Source organism: Orycteropus afer, unplaced genomic scaffold, assembly GCF_000298275.1.
Source record: "Orycteropus afer afer isolate SDZICR_OR568_19922 unplaced genomic scaffold, OryAfe1.0 scaffold00433, whole genome shotgun sequence".
NCBI classification, from domain to species: domain Eukaryota; kingdom Metazoa; phylum Chordata; class Mammalia; order Tubulidentata; family Orycteropodidae; genus Orycteropus; species Orycteropus afer.
Window position 1 is genome coordinate 148544 of NW_006922020.1, and position 18210 is coordinate 166753.

At 54.1% G+C, this 18210-nt stretch overlaps 1 protein-coding gene across 1 annotated transcript in view; it reads left to right on the plus strand.

Moving 5' to 3' along the window:
* The window catches only part of ADGRB2 (adhesion G protein-coupled receptor B2), a 42480-nt gene that overhangs the window by 14666 nt on the left and 9604 nt on the right, over window positions 1-18210 (plus strand). The window contains exons 2-20 of the mRNA XM_007954122.2: window positions 9353-9436; window positions 9732-9896; window positions 11119-11283; window positions 11834-11998; window positions 12081-12248; window positions 12324-12425; window positions 12547-12653; window positions 13461-13655; window positions 13828-13896; window positions 13974-14082; window positions 14426-14753; window positions 15114-15219; window positions 15407-15450; window positions 15714-15840; window positions 16288-16391; window positions 16487-16589; window positions 17298-17448; window positions 17553-17622; window positions 18046-18112. Coding sequence (XP_007952313.1) covers window positions 9353-9436; window positions 9732-9896; window positions 11119-11283; window positions 11834-11998; window positions 12081-12248; window positions 12324-12425; window positions 12547-12653; window positions 13461-13655; window positions 13828-13896; window positions 13974-14082; window positions 14426-14753; window positions 15114-15219; window positions 15407-15450; window positions 15714-15840; window positions 16288-16391; window positions 16487-16589; window positions 17298-17448; window positions 17553-17622; window positions 18046-18112 — 2429 coding nt within the window. The remainder of the gene's footprint in view (window positions 1-9352; window positions 9437-9731; window positions 9897-11118; window positions 11284-11833; window positions 11999-12080; window positions 12249-12323; window positions 12426-12546; window positions 12654-13460; window positions 13656-13827; window positions 13897-13973; window positions 14083-14425; window positions 14754-15113; window positions 15220-15406; window positions 15451-15713; window positions 15841-16287; window positions 16392-16486; window positions 16590-17297; window positions 17449-17552; window positions 17623-18045; window positions 18113-18210) is intronic.

An 18210-nucleotide genomic window follows, 5' to 3' on the forward strand; every position in this document is an offset into this window, starting at 1 on the left:
CAAAAGTCCACAGCTCAGCCCACCTTTCTCTTTACCTTCTCCGTTTGTTCCCCATCCACCATGCACAGTCCTCCATGCAGTCCCTGGCTAGCAGGGTGATTTTTAGGTTAATTCTTAGGTCCTACCACCACTCGGGAATCTCCAAGCTATCTGTGCCGTCAGGATCGCTGCCAGACCACAGCTCCATCTGTCTCCGTTTTTGATATTTTCACGCAAATTCTTCCGCTAGTTGGGGTTTAGTCCACTTCTGTATCCTTCCCTTCAAGGCTCAGGGGTCCAGTATTATCTTCTGTGTCTGTGTTAATTGGTTTCCCTTTTCTTTGTTGAAGAGGGTCTGTGAAGTCTTTCTGGCTAGTCCGCCATCTTGCCGGCTCCTTCCCCAAGGTTGTAAATCTTTATGGAAGTAGATTGCCTCATCTTCCCCCTGCAGAGTGGCTGGTAGGTTTGAACCAACAACCTGCTGGTTAATACCTTATGTACTGTGCCACCAGAGCTCCTTAGAAGTGTCTATAGGTACGAGTAAGCTACAAATATGTGGGTACAGGCACATATATTTATTGAGGACACAAATACAGATACTCCTCAGACATAATCAAATACCTTCCCAAATACCTTCCACCATTGGCATTTTGAGTTTGATGGCTTTGGATCATAGTCCCATGGGATAGCTCAGTCAGTTGGCATAACATAGTTCATAAAATTATGATCTGTATCTTAGTGAAGTAAGTAACGTCTGGGGTCTTAAAAGCTTGTTTGCAACCATCGAAGACATAACTATACCCTCTACTAGTCTGAGCAAAACAGTAAGAAGGTAAACCAAAAGCACAGAAAAGAAACAAGTCTACATGAACCTTATCTACCCTGAGACCAGAAGAACTAGATGGTGCCCAGCTACCAGCACTGACTGTTGTTCTGACCGGGGTCACAATAATTAGTCTTTGATGGAATGGAAGAAAAATGCGCAACAGAACTCAAATTCTTAAAGAAAAAAAATAAAAGACGAACTAGAACAGCAGAGAACAAAGGATTACCTGGAACTATTGTTCCAAGGTACTCTTTAAAGCTAGAACCAAGCCTGAGATCCCTTTTAGTGAAATAGCAGAGTGGCACGTAAAATAAAGATATCACCCATAAATCGTGTCCTACTTAAAAACTATCAGTGTGACACCAAAGGACAACAATAACTCAAGAGAAAAGATGAGAAGATAAAGGGGCAGGGAAACTAGAGTACTAGAAGGGGAACAAACCAGAACACAATTAAAGAGAATGTTACATTGTGAGAAATGTACCTAATGTTGCAGAACAACTTGTGTGGAAATTGTCAAATGGGAACCTAACTTGCTGTGTAAACTGTCATAAAAAAACTCAATAAAATATTATGGGAAAAAAACCACAACAAAACAAACAAAAAACCCTATGGATGACAATAGTCCGATCTATAACCAGTTGTGGGAATAGCTTGGTACAGAACCAGGCAGCATTTTATTCCATTGTGCACGGGGTTGCCATGAGTCAGGGGTTGACTTGAAAGAAGCTAGCAACAAATAATGGGGATTAAAAAAAAAAAAAAAACCAAAAACTCCACTGCTGTTGAGTTGATTCAGACTCATAGCAACCCTATGAGACTAAGTAGAACTGCCCCAAGGCTGTAAATCTTTACAGAAGCAGACTGCCTCATATTTTTCCTTCAGAATTTCTGGTGGGTTTGAGCCTCTGACCTTTTGGTTAGCAGCCAAATGCTTTAACCACTGAACCACCAGAGCTTGTTAATAATGGGAACAGTGAGAGCTATTCCACAGGGTAATTTGGAGACATCAACAAAAGAGTGTGGGTAATGTGCTTAGCATAGTGCCTGCCACATGGTAAATCCCTACTAACTAGTTGCTGTGCTGTCATAATTAGTGTGATAGGTATGGTAGTACTCTGTGTTGATGTCAAGGGAGGAGGGAGAGTGGGGGATTAAACCATGAAGGGGTGGAAATGTCTAAAAAAGATGACTCTGAGTTGGGTTTTGAGGAGAGAATAGAAATTCATTAGCCTGTGAAGTTTTTCTTAAATTGAATCACTTTTTAAATTTAGTATGTCTGAAAAAGAAATTTTATATCCTAAGTGGAAAAAGAGTACCACTTACCTTAAATAGAATATAACCAAAGAAACAACCAAAATGAAAACAAAGCTGCATTATTAAATTCTAGCTAGATGCTGTTTTCTCCTCTCAGTTTGTTAGAAAGAGAAATTACCAAGTGTTGGAGATGTGTTAAAGTCTAGCACCACACAGACTTTGTCTTGGTGTAGTGGATAAGGCATTTGGCTGCTAACCAGAGGGTCAGTGGTTCAAACCCACCAGCTGCTCCATGGAAGGAAGATAGGGCAATCTACTTCCGTAAAGATTTAACAGCCTCAGAATCTCAGTGAGGGTCATTATGTGACTGAGTTGGGATTGACTTGCTGGCATTGAGTCTGGTTTTTTTCTTTTTCTTTTTTTGTTTTTGAACTTGGAAGGATTAATAGTAAGGTGACCATATGACATTATCTAAACAGCAGTACTCGAGACTGGCGGGGGGGGAATGGAGGAAAATATGTACCATTAATGACATCAGAGCATAAACCAGACTATCCCAGGCAAACTGGCAAATAAAACCCACTGCTGTTGAGTCAGTTCTGAGTCATAGCAACCCTAGAGGACAGAGTAGAACTGCCCCATAGGTTTCCAAGGCTGTAAATCTTTACAGGAGCAGACTGCCTCATCCTTCTCCTGTGGAGTGGCTGATGGGTTTGAAACACCAACTTTTTTAGGTTAACAACCAAGCACTTTCTAATTGGCAATTAGTCACCCTGATTAATTAAAAGAGACCTGGAAAAGGACTAACTTCCTCAATTCATGATCTTTATTCAATCCGTGGTCTTTGTTTAATGGTGCCTTTGTGAGCCACCTCGAGTCATCTCCCACCCCACACTTTGGGAAACCCTGCATGAGGCAGACAAGATGGAGAAGGGCTTTCGAGGTAGAGGAAACAGCCTGTGCAAAGGCGTGGAGGTGTGAAACATGCTGAGTGTAGGGAGCTATAAGTAGATGGAGTTGCTTGACGGTAGTCCCAGTGGTGGAAGGTGGGGCCAAGGACATGGGCCAGCCTTGACTGCCACCCTAAGGCCCCAGCACCTTGTCCTGTTAACCAAGGGCTTTAAAGCAGCAAGATGCTGGGCATGGGGGAGGCAGGGTGAGTCAGATATCCCTGCTCTGGAGGACTCCTTGCCATATGGGGGAGGTGGCAGTGATCTGGCTAGTTCTCGTGGGAGGCTGAGTGGATAGGCAGGCAGTGGGGCCTGGGGAGGAAGAGTCATTAGAGGGGGAACTGGCCTTCTGTCTGGGTGTCTGGTCTTATAGTTCTCCTAGGGGGTTGCATTGGACTACAGGGGTAGAGCCTGAAATTTTCAAAGGCTGCTTCCCTCCTCCCACTCCCTGGCCCCCACGATTCTGATGCACTGTGGAGTGTGCAAAGTGCTGCTAGGGCAGGGAAGCCATGGAGGGTAGGACAGAGCTAGGTTTCAAAGGGCTCAGTTGGTGCTTGCTCTAGACTCTAGGTCCGGCCTCAGGGAGGGTATACAAAGCCCTGGGAAGGGAGAACTGCTTTGTAAATCACAATGCTCTCTGCCTGTGGAAGTGATGATTATCATGGTTATTTTTAACACATTCATGACAAAGAAGGCTGAGGGGGCTGGACTGTGGGATTTTGGGGGGCAGGGTCTGTGGAGCAGAGTAGCAGGTATCTGCAGTCCTGCTCAAGCAGCAGAGAGCCTGTGCACCCTCCCACACGCCTGTGCCAGAGGTGAAACAAGGTGACCTCTGTGTGATTGAGGTGGGAACTCCCAGGGATAGCTGGCCTATGTTGCTAAGTTGCTGTCCTGTGTCCGACTGCCTAGGGCTAGGCCCTGCCTGTGAAAGGGACAGGGCAATGAGACCTTCCTCAGGACCCACAAGAGGGATGAACCCCGGATACTTCCAGCTGGAGCAAGAGGAGGCCTGGGGCTTAGGATATGAAGAAGGGGCCAGGCTAGGACGGCTTCCTGGAGGAGGTCGCATTTGACATGTAGAAGATTTGGGACTGAGATGGAGGAAGAACATTCCAGGGGAAGAGAATAAGCATACTCAGATGCGTGGGGGAAGAAAACATTTGCATGTTCCAGGGATAACAAGAAGGGGGTGACAACTCATTTTCATTGAGAGCTTATTGTACTCCAGGTGGTCCGTATCTCTTGTCTCATTTAAACCTCATAGTGAACCTAAGTGATGGGAAGTGCCATCTTTATTTGCAGTTGAAGAATCTGAAACTCTGCAAGGTGAAGTGATTTGCCCGAGGGCACACAGCAAGACAGTGGCAAAGCTGAAAATCAAACTCTCACCTGCCTGTCTCTAAAATCTGTGCCCTTCCCGCTCACTGACCCTCATGGCCTTGTGATGTGCTTGGTTGCATGGTAGTTAAGGAAAACAAGACTGGATGGGTCAGCAGGGTCTGGAGCATGTGGGCTCGAATGCCAGGCTCTGATGTTTATACTGTAAATTGTAGCAGTGGGGGGCAACTGAAGATTCCTCAGAAGGGGAGTCTTATGGTTGCAGCTGGGTTCCCATAGGATCATTTCAGCGGCTACAGAGGAGAATCAAGTTCACATCCTGGTGAGGAAGGGGTCAGATAGGCAAAGGAACAATTAGAAAATGGTATGATGTCAGGAGGCAAGTACCAGGGGCTTTGGAGGGAGGTTAGTGACTTGGTGCCCATGGGAATTAGGGAAGGCTTCTCCAAGGAGGCCCAAATTTAGTTGTAAGTTGGTCAGAGCCAGTGCAGGACTGGGTTCAAATCCCACCACAGCCTCTCTGCAGTGTGAATCTCATTCCTCTTAGTAAAATGGGGGAAACTTGCCCTAGTGAGGCTTCAATGAGATGATCTAGAGCACACAATGATTGTAGGAGTTGTTTACTAAATATTATCTTATTGAAAACAATACAAATGTGTAAGAGGTCATCAGTGGCTGAGTGGGGGAAGCATGTCCCACACAGCAGACGCTGTCTAAACCCACAACTGGCAGCCAGGCGAGAAATCTGATCAGCTGCAGGATGGCGAGCACCCAGCCGGGCTCACTGGCTGGACACTCGGGGGGATAGGGGTACCTTCACCCCTTCCTGGACTCGTCTGTGTCCTCCTGGACCCTGCCTGGCTCTGCTTCCCTTGTTCTGGAACCAGAGCTGGTTGAGGGCTGCATGTGGCATGCGTTGAATCAATATTTCATCCAGTAAATGACACCTCTGGTCATCTCTGTTTTCTTCCCCCTTCAGGGAGAGTGGCCTTTACATTGTTGTTGTGGTGGTGGGGTTTAATTGCTGGCCCCGCCTTTGAGAGAGAAGGGATGAAGTATGGAAAGGCAGGCATAGTCATCATAGGCCCCAGGTGGTGGCTTTGGGCATATTCCTTCCTTTCTCTGTACCAGCCCAGGGCCGTAAAAGCAACCCCAGGGGATAAGGGAGCTACTCAAGAGACCTGGGGACATGCTCTTATGTTCAGATACAGTAGATTCTGGAAACCACTGACATCACCTGTGGTTAAATAGTGGGACTGGCCAGCAAATGACTGGTGAGTGGTTGGCAGAGAACATGGGGACCACAGGCACCAGTGTGAATCCATGACAAGCAGCTCAGGCTGTTCTTCATTTCCTTTTTCTGATGGGCCAGTGGATGAGTGGGAGGGGGTTGCCACAGAGGGTGATGGATGAGATGCCGAAATAGGAACTGGATGAGAGGACTCTCAGCTGGACCTGCAACAGTGTCTTCAGAGTACTTATTAGTAAATGGGTGTCAGGCTTGGGGTGGTCTAGGTTGAGGCCCCAGAGCCCTGTCTGGGAGCCTGTCTTCACAGTACCTGCAGTAAAGCCTGATTTGTCTAATTGGTGATGCTGGTGTTGGTGGGCAGAGCTGATATTTTTACATGGGGTGGCAAGATTACAAATGACTGTTTCCTGTGACCCCATGGAAGTGGGGGGAGCCAGGAATAGTGTGTTCATTGGTGTTATCGATATATCTTTAAACTGGGTTCTGGGATGGCATTCACTGAGACCAGGGAGATGACTCACACACAGCCTTCCCCTCAAAGAACTCCCAGGAGTGGGATTCAGACAGAACTGTCTATGATAAAAGGGCATGTAGAACAGAGGGCAGCCAACTCTGTCCAGGGAGTAGGGAATAGGGAAAGCTGTATAGTGGAGAGGACATTTGAGGTGGGTTTTGAAGGATGAGTAGGAGTTTTCCAGGGAAAGAACATAGGAACAAGCAGGTAGTGAGTGGAGACCAGATGATGATTCTGTTATGTTGTGCCTGAGAGCCCTGTCCAGAGGGCTATTCTGGAGGGCTGGGGATAATGACCTGGGAGCAGTGGTTAACCAAGCCTTGAAGATGGATGGGCAGTGAGAACAGGACTGAGCATGGATACCTGATGGGGAAAGAAGGAGGAAGATAGACCAGCCAAGGACACTGGGACCGAGTAGCCAGAGAGATAGAAGGAAATTAGGAGAGTCAAGGAAGGAAGTATTTCAAGGAGGGAGTAGTCAACAGGGCCAAATGCTGCTGAGAGGTCAAGTGCAACCAAGCCTGCAAAGTATCCAAAGGCTTTAGCAACAAGCAGGATGCTGACAACTTTGTTAAGAACAGTTTCAGCCAGAGATGTGAGCAGAAGCCAGACTGCAGTGGATTAACAGGGGAGGTGACATTTGAGTCAAGAAGTGAATGGCAGGTGAGAAACTAGAGTGCCAGCTGGTAGACCACTCTTTGATGGTGGTGAGAAGCTGGGGGCAGTAGCTGGAGAAGGAAGGAGGCTTGATGGGGGGTTCCCCCAGCACAGAAGAGGCCTAGGTGGTTCATGGGCTGCCAGGAGGAGAGAATGCTGATGGCATGCTGGTGACAGGGAGGACAAGGCATGGAGCCTCCTCGGGAAGATAGGAGAAGAAGGTGCAGGACCAGGCTGAAGAGCTGCCCTTTGCAGGGAGGAGGCACTGGCGAGGAAGACAGGCTGGCGTGCTGCAGAAATGTTGGGAGTTGAAGGGACAGGGCAAGAAGTCAACTTGTGGTTTCTCTGTGAAGGAGGCTGTTTCAAGAGGGGAGGGCAGGTGGCCTTGGGGGGAGAGGTCAAAGCCTGTAGTGCCCAGTGGGGGCATGGTGAAGGAAGGGAGCTGAGAAGGGCTGCTGAGAAGCCCTGGGCACCTGGTGGACACGGAGCCACTGAATCTGTCATGGTGCCAGTTGGCACAGCTGTGGATTTCTTCAGCAGCCTGGGGGTGGGCGTGGAGAAGGCGGCTTGTCACAAGGCTCCAGGTCTGGGGACTGGCTGAGTGGGTGTGGTGGAGGGCTGGGTGAAGGGACTCAGGAGCTGGCAGGCATGCCACTGACACCTTCTCTTCTGTCCCAGCCGAGGCAGGGTCTGAAGCAAAGCCAGGAGGGATTGTGATGCTGCACAAAGGCAGTAGGTCCAGGGGCCTAAAGGATGGCGTGTGTGTGTGCGTGTGTGTGCGTATGTGTGTGCGCACGTGTGCGTGTGTGTGTGTGTTGGGGGGGTTGGGAGGGGAGGAGAGTTGACAAAAATAAATGATAGTTTCTGCCTTCTGAGCACTTGCACATGCCAAGCATGATGCTGAGTACTTCAGGGCCTCATGGCATGGAGTCCTTGCATCAGCCCTCGAGGTGGGGGTGGGTGTTTGATGACTGTTCCACAGAGGAGAAGGCAGGGTCAGAGAGGTGAAGAGGGCTAATCAGTGCCAAAGCCCTGGTTAGGAGCCAGGGTTGCCTGACCCCAAATAGTCCTGCGGTCCTGATCTAATGATGGGTAGAGAAGTTCAGGAATGTGGAGTGGGCCCTGGCACTGGGAGTGGAAGTGTAGGGAATGGCACTGAAGTCGACGGGACTGGAAGCTGGGCTGGGTGGCGGTTCAGGACCCTCTGGGCAGCAGCTTTGCCTGGGGTGGCCCTCCTCGTGCCTTATCAGGAAGAGCTTTCTCTCTGATGCTTACACGGGACTGGGCAGCAGGCACAGGGCAGTGTAGCTCTTTTTATTATTAGTTGCCATCGAGTTGGTTCTGATTCATGGTGATTCCATGTGTGCAAAGTAGCACTGCTCCATAGAGTTTTCAAGGCTGTGATCTTTTGGAAGCAGATTGTTGGCCTGTCCTCCAAGGCGCCTCTGGGTGGGTTCAAACCACCAACCTTTCAGCTAGTAGTTAAACGCTTAACTCTTTGTGCCATCCAGTTCCTGGAGCCATTCAGACTCAGAGTGCCTGTTCACAGTGCCAACCTGGCTTTCAGAAAAATGAGAGAAGAGTTCCTTCTCATCTAGAGCAGCCTGGGCTGAGTCCTATCTGCGGATGTTGTTCCAATCCCACCTGCCCAGCAGCCTCTGAGTGGGTGGGGCTTTTCCCCTCTGCACTCAGGCCTTCCTTCCCCCTTAGTGCACGGGGGAGGGCCTGGAATGAGCTCATGTCTGTGCAGAAGGGGCAGGCTTTGGAGATATGGAGCCTCCCAGCCCCTCCTCCAGGGTTGGCGACACTTCTAAGGCATAGACCAGACGCATAAATTAGAGCGGCCAAGAGCCTGATGAGCTACTGCCTCCTGAAGCAACTGCTGCTTGCCTGGGCCTGGGAGCAGCAGGAAGGAGGGTCTTTTGGATGTAGCTACCTGCTGGGGGCCCTTGGGTCTTAGGGGAGCAGCATTCTGACCTTTGCCTCCAGGTCATAGTCCGATGCTGCTTGGGGAGCAGAATATGGTCCCAGGACCTAGCGCCTGGCTTGGCATAAACCATGCCCCAGAGGCAGACTAAGGGCTGGTCTCTGCTACCCACTTGGGCTGTCCTGCCAGCCCTAGGAATCAGGGGGAAAGATTGTGAGCTTCGGACTTTGGCTATGTGAGCTGGGTGGTCTTAGATAATTCACTTGCCCTCTCTGGCCTGATAAATAGAGATGATAGAGCCCATTGAGGGCACTAAAGGAGAGAGATAATGTATGGAAAGGACTAGGCACACAAGTGTCACCCAGAGCTCACTGATGCGAACGGCCACTCCCCTCCACTCTCCCCCAGGTCTAGTTGAGGAAAGAGAAAGCAAAAATGGTTGTGAGGCTTGGATGAGTCCTGTGGCCTTCTGAACGGTTTCCTCCTTTGTAAAATGGGAGGGGACGGGATTGGATGTACTGCTCTCTCAGTCTTGCCTGCAGTCAGTACCAGACCCCCAGGCTGAGGGTGGGCAGGGCTACCCTCGCTGCAGCATTCTGGCAGGACAGAGCTGGCCTTGGCTGAGCCCCTGCCATCACCTCCGTCCGTGTTCCAGGTGAGGAGCCGGAAGAGGAACCGAAGGTGAAAACGCAGTGGCCAAGGTCTGCAGATGAGCCTGGGCTATACATGGCACAGACAGGTAACTCGGGCCCGCCTCCCTTCCTCTGTGGCGGGGGCCCGACTATGTGGTGTCTGGTGGCATGTGTGCTTGGCGTGTGCCCGTCTGTCTATGTCCTGGAGCTCAGTCATGTCTCTCTGCCACTTGAGGCCTGTGGGTAGGGCTGGGTTACTTTCTAAGAGCCTGTCACTTGGGGTCAGGGTAGGAATGTCACTCAAATGCCTGCACCCACCTTGCTGGTGCTTTTCCCCCCGCCCCTATGAGGCTGAGTTCTTGGGAGGTGCTCCCTGCCGTCGACGCTGTCCCTCTCTCATAGGTGACCCGGCGGCTGAGGAGTGGTCCCCGTGGAGCGTGTGTTCCCTGACGTGTGGGCAGGGTCTGCAGGTGCGGACCCGCTCCTGTGTGTCCTCCCCCTATGGGACCCTGTGCAGCGGGCCCCTTCGGGAGACCCGGCCCTGCAACAATTCAGCTACCTGCCCAGGTATGCCTGCCCTCCTCCCCACCCCGGTCTGCCTGCAGGGCTATGTCCTGCCTGGGACTTGGGCAGGCTAATCTGCCAAAGAGAATTGGCTGCTTTCTCTTTTCATTCATCAGTGCTGGGCACTGGGATACAGATGAATCAGACCAGAGTCCACTCTGGTGGGCTCAATTCTGGGCACATCACTCCCCTGATGCCCGAGTCCTGGGAATCAGAGCTCATCTTCTTACCCTCATTGCCCTCCACGTTCCTAATGCTATAGTCACAACGCCTGCACTGTCTTACCTCCCTGTGTTTGCTTATTCTGATCCTGTCCTCCCTTTCCATCTTGGCTATTGAAATTCAGCCTGTCCTTCAAGACTTAAGACAAATGCCACTATATATATATATTTTTAAATGAAGCCTTTGCTGATCATCCCCAGCCTCTTCTGGGCTCCCTGCACCCTCCTCCCCTGGGGCCCTTCCCTAGATCCTTATACCTTCCTCAATTAAACTGTAGTTGTTGAGCCTCTGCCATGTGCCTTCCGGGGACAGGTGGTTGACTGTAAGAGGCAGGGCAGCTTCAGCTGGTCCTGCCCCCTGCTGCCTGAGAGAGTGGTGGCCAGACCACAAGGTTGCCGGCTGTGGTTTAGAGTAGGGCCTGCCTGGGGGAGGGGTCAGTTAAAAGTAGGTCTTACTTGGGGATTGGTTGTGGTGCTTGGGGGAGTGGCAGGCGCTTGCAAAGGGCTGGGGAATGGTGCAAGGGGCGGGGCAAAGTCGTGTGCCAGGTGTGAGCTGTCTGTGTTGGTGTCTAAGTAGAGGTTCATGTCTTTTCGTTTGTCTATGCACTTGGAGCCGGAAGGGGCACTTCTGCCCCAGGCCTGCCATGTTGGATTCAGGCTCTGGGGCTGGGAGTGGGATGGGGAATGGATTGATTATGGGGCCTTTCCGATGCCCTTAGGGGAGGGGGACCACTGGCTCCCCTCCTGACTTGGGCCAGGTTCCCTGTGGGGGTGTCCACAGGGGCTGTCCCTTGTGAGTTGGGACTAGAAACCTGTGCCTTCCCCATGCCTCAGTGAAAAGGCGGAGACCTGGGGCCATGAGAGTTCCTTCTGGCAACAGAACCCAGGGCAGAGCCAATGAGGAGCAGAGCTGCCGAGCTCCTGATTGGTGGGTGGATGGGCAGGCGGTGGCAGTGGGCGGGGCCGAGGTGCCGCCCAGCCACCAGCCACGTGCTTCCTTGCAGTGCACGGCGTGTGGGAGGAGTGGGGGTCCTGGAGCCTGTGCTCCCGCAGCTGCGGGCGGGGGTCCCGGAGCCGGATGCGGACCTGCGTGCCCCCCCAGCACGGCGGCAAGGCCTGCGAGGGTCCCGAGCTGCAGACTAAACTCTGCAGCATGGCTGCCTGCCCGGGTCAGTAGCACCCGTGGGCTTCCAGGCGGGCGCTGCTTAGCCGGGTGGGGGTCGGGAGACCAAGGGGACGTAGTCAGGTCCAATGCCACTGGGGGGCCCTGGAGCTTGACCGAGCATGGGGAGACTGGAGAAGCATATCTGCCAGAGCAGGAGGTGATCCCTAGCCCTATACTGCCCTTGCTGTTCATAGCACTTGGGTGCTGATGGCCAGCAGGATTGTGAGGGGACCCAAAGCCAGCTTAAATGTGGGTGAAGAATTAAGAAGGTGCCCCTGCAGCCTGTTTCCCTAGTCAGGAGATGAGAGTGTGTGGTTTGGTGCGGAGTGGAGGGGTGCTCCTGTTCTTGGAGCTAGTAACAGGCAAGCCTGATGAGGCCAGGCACCACCTGCTCACTCCAGCCTCCTTTCATCCACCCCTCTCCACGGCACTAGGCTGGCTCAGGCCTGAACACCCAGGAGGCTGTGATGCCCAATGCAGTACTCTGGCACCCCCCACTCCCGTCCTCACACTCTTTGCTCAACAGCCACCCCTGATTTTGTCTCCCCATGCAGTGGAAGGCCAGTGGCTAGAATGGGGTCCCTGGGGCCCGTGTTCCACATCCTGTGCTAACGGGACCCAGCAGCGCAGCCGGAAGTGCAGCGTGGCAGGCCCGGCCTGGGCCACATGCACAGGTGCCCTCACTGACACCCGCGCGTGCAGCAACCTTGAGTGCCTGGGTGAGTGCTCAGTGCAGGGGTGGCAGGTGGTAGCCTCAGCCCTGGAGGCACCTGGGACTGCTCACACCCCCTTCTCCCATAGCTGCTGATGGCAAATGGGGGCCGTGGAATGCATGGAGCCTGTGCTCCAAGACGTGTGACACAGGCTGGCAGCGCCGCTTCCGCATGTGCCAGGCCACTGGTGCGCAGGGGTATCCCTGTGAGGGCACTGGCGAAGAGGTGAAGCCCTGCAGTGAGAAGAGGTGTCCAGGTACTACCCGGCATGACACTGGGGGGCAGGGGGAAGCATGTGGGCCCTGCCGAGCTCCTCATTGTACCCCCACAGCCTTCCATGAGATGTGCCGGGACGAGTATGTGATGCTGATGACGTGGAAGAAGGCGGCTGCTGGCGAGATCATATACAACAAGTGCCCCCCCAATGCCTCAGGTGAGGATGGGGCAGCTCTCCCTTCTAGGCCCCCAGCCTCTGTGATCCTCCATCCTGAGTATGGAGGAAGGTGGGTGAGAGCTCATTTTCACGCCCAGCCCTCTGTTCTTTTTCCCTGCAGGGTCTGCCAGTCGCCGCTGTCTCCTCAGTGCCCAAGGCGTGGCGTACTGGGGGCTGCCCAGCTTTGCTCGCTGCATTTCCCATGAGTACCGCTACCTGTACTTGTCAGTGAGTGTACCTTGCTGGGCAGGGCTACACAGGGTCTGTCTTGGACTCTGGGAGGGGTGGAGGGAACTTGAGTCTATCACGCCCACATACCTTGGCACATGCTATTCCCACTTCTGCCTGGCTGTAACTCTCCTTGTCTGGCAAACTCCTACTCATACCTCAAGGCCCAACTCTCAAGAGTCTTCCATTATCCCTTGTACTGCCTCCATGCTCCTGCAGCCCCTCAAGCTTTTCAGTCAGAGCATGTTATGATGCTCATCTAAGTATCTGTGTCCTCTGCTAGACTGTGAGCTGTTTGAAGGAAGAGGCAAAGTCGAATTTCTTTCTTTGTCCCCAGTTCCCAGCCCAGGGCTGGGACAAGGAGTGGTGTCAGTGAATGTGATGTGTTTGCACCTGTTTATGACTGTAATAGAGTATTTCTTGTGCATTTGCATTTGGAGCTTGTGTTTGTCAGTGATTGTGTGTGTGTGAGTGTGTGTATTTGTGTGCACGATCCTTCTGGGATGGGGAGGTACCCAGTTCCCATACTGTGATTGGGATCTTTGAAATGTACATCTGAGCATCTTCTTTCTCTAGGTGTTTCTATTTCAGTCTTTTTTTAAGTACCTTCTGGGATTCTCTCTATATATGGGTCTCTTTCTTGGACTCGGTCTCTCTGTGAACCCCTTTGAGCATCTCTCTCTGCCTTTTTCCTCCTTCTCCTCCCTATCCCTGGATGCAGGCGGTGGGTGGGCTGGGGTGGAGTGGGCCAGGGCCTGCCCCAGCTCCTGACACTCCCATTGACTGCAGCCCCCTTTGTTGCTGCAGCTGCGGGAGCACCTGGCCAAGGGGCAGCGCATGCTGGCGGGTGAGGGCATGTCGCAGGTGGTGCGCAGCCTGCAGGAATTGCTGGCCCGGCGCACCTACTACAGCGGGGACCTGCTCTTCTCTGTGGACATTCTGAGGAACGTCACCGACACCTTCAAGAGGGCCACTTATGTGCCCTCAGCTGATGACGTGCAGGTGCCACTCTGCTCCTCTGGGAGAAAGGAGGACTGAGTTAGGAGAAGCCCCAGCCTGAGGGGGATGTCATGTCCCCTGGCAGAGTCTTCTGGGGGTGGCAAGTGTGGCAGTCATGGTGAAGCCCTCGTCTCCTGGGTCTAGGGCCCTCTTACACTCACTGCTTTCTCCCCAGCGCTTCTTCCAGGTGGTGAGCTTCATGGTGGATGCTGAGAACAAGGACAAGTGGGATGATGCCCAGCAGGTGAGGGGCTAGGCTTCCAGGCTTCTCCCCCTGTGACCTATTCCAACCTCAGACCTTTACACACACTCTGTCCCCAGGTGTCCCCTGGGTCTGTGCACCTGCTCCGTGTCGTGGAGGACTTCATTCACCTGGTGGGCGATGCCCTCAAGGCCTTCCAAAGCTCTCTGATTGTCACAGACAACCTGGGTACAAGGGAGGTGGGGTGGGCAATGGGGGCAGCATAGGGTGGGAGCCCAGGTTGCTGGGAGGGAGGGATGGTTTTGAGGCATCTTTGTTTTCTTCTCTGGACCCTATGGCTCTCCATGTAACCCGTATTTTTATCTTTCTCTCCATGTTACTTCCTCTCCTCCATCTTTGTTGTCTGTGTCTCCATGTATGTCTCCCCCATCCCCCACCCTCTGTCTGTACCTGCCTTTGTGTCTGCATCTAACTTCTCTGGTGCCTGTCCCCCCACACCCGTCTCTTCCCTGTGTCTGTCTCCCTTGCCTCTGTATCTTGTGCGGTCTGCCCACCCTCTCTCCCACCATAGTGATCAGCATTCAGCGAGAGCCCATCTCGGCCGTGTCCAGCGACATCACGTTCCCCATGCGGGGCCGCCGGGGCATGAAGGACTGGGTGCGGCACTCAGAGGACCGCCTCTTCCTGCCCAAGGAGGTGCTCAGCCTCTCCTCCCCAGGGAAGCCAGTGGCTCCTGGGGCAGCTGGCAGCCCCAGCCAGGGGAGGGGCCCAGGCACTGTGCCCCCAGGCCCAGGCCACTCCCACCAGCGCCTCCTCCCAGCAGACCCTGATGAGTCCTCCTACTTTGTGATTGGTGCTGTGCTCTACCGCACCCTTGGCCTCATCCTGCCACCACCCAGGTGAGTCCTGGGGAGAGGGTGATAGGGGTGCAGGAGGCCCAAAAAGGCCTAGGTGAGAGCAAGGAGGACTGAGCCTCTGCTGGCCGCAGAGAGAGATGCATCTGCAGTCTCCTGCATCCTCAGGGCCCCTCGTCTGGCTTTGGACAAAGGTGCTTCTCAAGACATTCATGTAGCTCCCTGGGCCTTCGCTGAGGTCAGGGAGGGATAGACTGAGCTCCGGACCTCACCTGAAGTCCTGGGCTCCACCAAGCTCTGGCCCTTCCCTAGGCCTTGGCCCCATCCCCACCCAGAGCATCTTCAGGCTTCCTGGCTGGGTCTGGGTACCTGCTGGCAGGAGCTCACCTCAGTACCTGCCCCCAGGCCTCCGCTGGCTGTCACATCCCGGGTGATGACAGTGACTGTGCGGCCCCCCACGCAGCCCCCAGCTGAGCCCCTCATCACAGTGGAGCTCTCCTACATCATCAACGTGAGTGGGGCCCAGGCTGGGACCCCGGAGCATACCCCAACACCAGCAGCCAAAGGTCTATCTGATGGGGTGGTGGTTTGCTGCCAGTGACAAGCTGAACTTCTGACCAGTGTGGGCCAGTGATGTAGGATGGGTGGTGGTCAAGGGTGGAGACCCCCCCACCTCATACTTGTCCTCTGCTCCCCAGGGCACCACGGATCCCCATTGTGCCAGCTGGGACTACTCTAGAGCGTGAGTTGGGCAGGACCTCTGGATGGGAAGGGTGAAGTCCTAGGACCCCTCCAATAGGAAAGGCCTCCTTCTAGGAAGGCCAGAGGGTTCTTTGGTGCCATCTTTGGCCTAAGGGGCCAAGGGTACATCTTGGAACTCCCACCTGCCTGGTTCTTGGATGTGGCCTTGCCCTGGATTTCACCTGCCCCTTGGGCAGTGGTCAGCACTGGGGGTGGGGCCGCGGAACTGGACTGGGGCTCACTCCACCTATCTTGCTACTCAAGAGATGCCAGCTCAGGAGACTGGGACACTGAGAACTGCCAGACCTTGGAGACTCAGGCAGCCCACACCCGCTGCCAGTGCCAGCACCTGTCCACCTTTGCTGTGCTGGCCCAGCCGCCCAAGGACCTGGTAAGTGGAAGAAGGTGCCTGGACTGGGGCAGGGGAGGAGGTCTCTGGCTGCCATCTGCCATCTGTGAGCATGTTGGCAGGCACCTGTGTGATCCCAAATGTGCATCTGTGCTGGTGCACTTGTATGATTGTACAGGGAACTCTCTGCATCTGTGATAGTGCGCACAGATGATGATATGTGTCTGGAAGTGTATGAACCATGGGTGAACTTGTGCTCATATTGCATATACATGCATACCTGTGTGAGGAAGAGTGTGGTGGCTGCATGTAAGTATACCCACCTGTGGGACTGGGTCAGCTCTGTGCCCATGACTCCAGTGGTGAGTGCTCTTCTGTCCAGGGGCATGTGGAAGGTGCGTTTGCTAGGCTCTACTAGACAGGGTATGGGGAGAGTGTCAGACACCCCTCTCCCAGTAATCCATCTGAACATCTGTTCACCTTCCCCAGACACTGGAACTGGCGGGCTCCCCCTCGGTGCCCCTTGTGATTGGCTGTGCCGTATCCTGCATGGCGCTGCTTACCCTGCTCGCCATCTATGCTGCCTTCTGGAGGTAGGCCTGGTGCTGGGCAGGTGGGGTAGGAGGGACAGCCACAGCGGGTTGGCCAGGGTGGCCAGCTCCCTATCCATGCCTGCTGTGACCTCCAGGTTCATAAAATCTGAACGCTCCATCATCTTGCTGAACTTCTGCCTGTCCATCCTGGCGTCCAACATCCTGATCCTCGTGGGCCAGTCCCGGGTGCTGAGCAAGGCAGGTGCAGGCTCTTGGGGGTGCGGATGGAGAGTGTTAGCAGGTCACAGCGCATGAGCTTGTTGTTGGTACTTAGCGATTGATGTTTATGTACACTCAAGCCGTGTCTTGGGGTGAGGGGGTGTGTGAGAGGCGTGTGTGAGCATACGTGAAGGTGTTGGAGAGGGTGTGTGTGTACTTGAGGGATGACTGTTTGTGTACATCTGTGAATGCGGATGTGTGCTGAGTGCCTGTGTGCACACATTGGGCGGGTGGTATTTTCGGAGCCTGGGCCTCCTCGTGTCTGTGACATGTGGGAGCCTGTGTGAGGCCTCCTTTGCCACCTGCATGTGGATGGCCTTTGCTGGCTGCTCCTTCTGCCCCTTAACCTTCTCTGCACAGTGCCAGCACCATGACTGCCAGGCGTTGAGCCCGCCCGGCTGTGACATGGCAGTGCTCCTGTCTGTCCCCATCCCTGCAAGTCCCGCCTGTGTGTGGGCAGCCTGCCTCCCCGCCTCCCCGGATGCTGAGTGCTGTGTGTGTGTCACCAGGCCCATGTCGTGCTGTGTGTGGGTGCAGGAAGGCAGGGGACACTGGCAGGCCTCTGGGGGGGCGGGGCTCAGGTGGGTGGTCACGGCAGCCCTCAACAGCGGGTGTAGGAAGCCTGGCACCTCCTGCCCTGGCGGCTGCTCACTCAGGACCATGCCCTCCCTTTTCCTCCCCCTGCAGGGTGTGTGCACCATGACAGCCGCCTTCCTGCACTTCTTTTTCCTCTCCTCCTTTTGCTGGGTGCTCACGGAGGCCTGGCAGTCCTACCTGGCTGTCATTGGCCGGATGCGCACCCGCCTCGTCCGCAAGCGCTTCCTCTGCCTGGGCTGGGGTGAGCAGGGCTGGGGCCAGGCTCAGCCACTCGCACGGGGCTGCTGGGCTGGGGTCTGGGAGGATGAGGGGACCATCTCACTCTGGTTCCCCCGACTCCCCCAGGTCTACCTGCCCTGGTGGTGGCTGTGTCTGTTGGCTTTACCCGCACCAAAGGATATGGTACATCCAGCTAGTACGTGGGCCTCCCGTGGTGGGTAGTGGGGGTCAGTGAGACTTGCTCGGGAAATTGGGCCTTCTCAAGCTGAGATGCTGGCCCCTGCCTGCTGGGAGACTTTGGGCAAATCCTTCCTAACTCTGAGATTCAGTTTCCCTGACTATAAAAGGATACACTAGGATTGGATCATTTCTGAGAACCACCAGCTCAGGGGTCTGCCTTGTTACTTCTCCATCGCTCTGGGGACTGGCTCTGATGTTCTTGGCCTTTGTTGTGGGAGAGACTGAGGCTCAGTCTGGGGCTTCTCTGGGGCTGGGTCCCCATTGGTGATGAGAGTGTGCCAGCCTGCGGGGGTACTGAGAGATGTGCAGCTGGGATGATGTTTGAGGATGGGGGCAGCCTGCTGAGTACCTGATAGCCCTTTCCTTTCCCACATCCCAGCTGCTGGCTCTCCCTAGAGGGTGGCCTGCTCTACGCATTTGTTGGCCCCGCAGCTGTCATTGTCCTGGTAGGTGCTCCTGTCAGTGTCCTGGGAGGGATGTGGCCCCAGGGGGTCAGCCTGTCTCCCTCTACCTCCTCCCTGCACCACAGATCCAACCTGGGGGT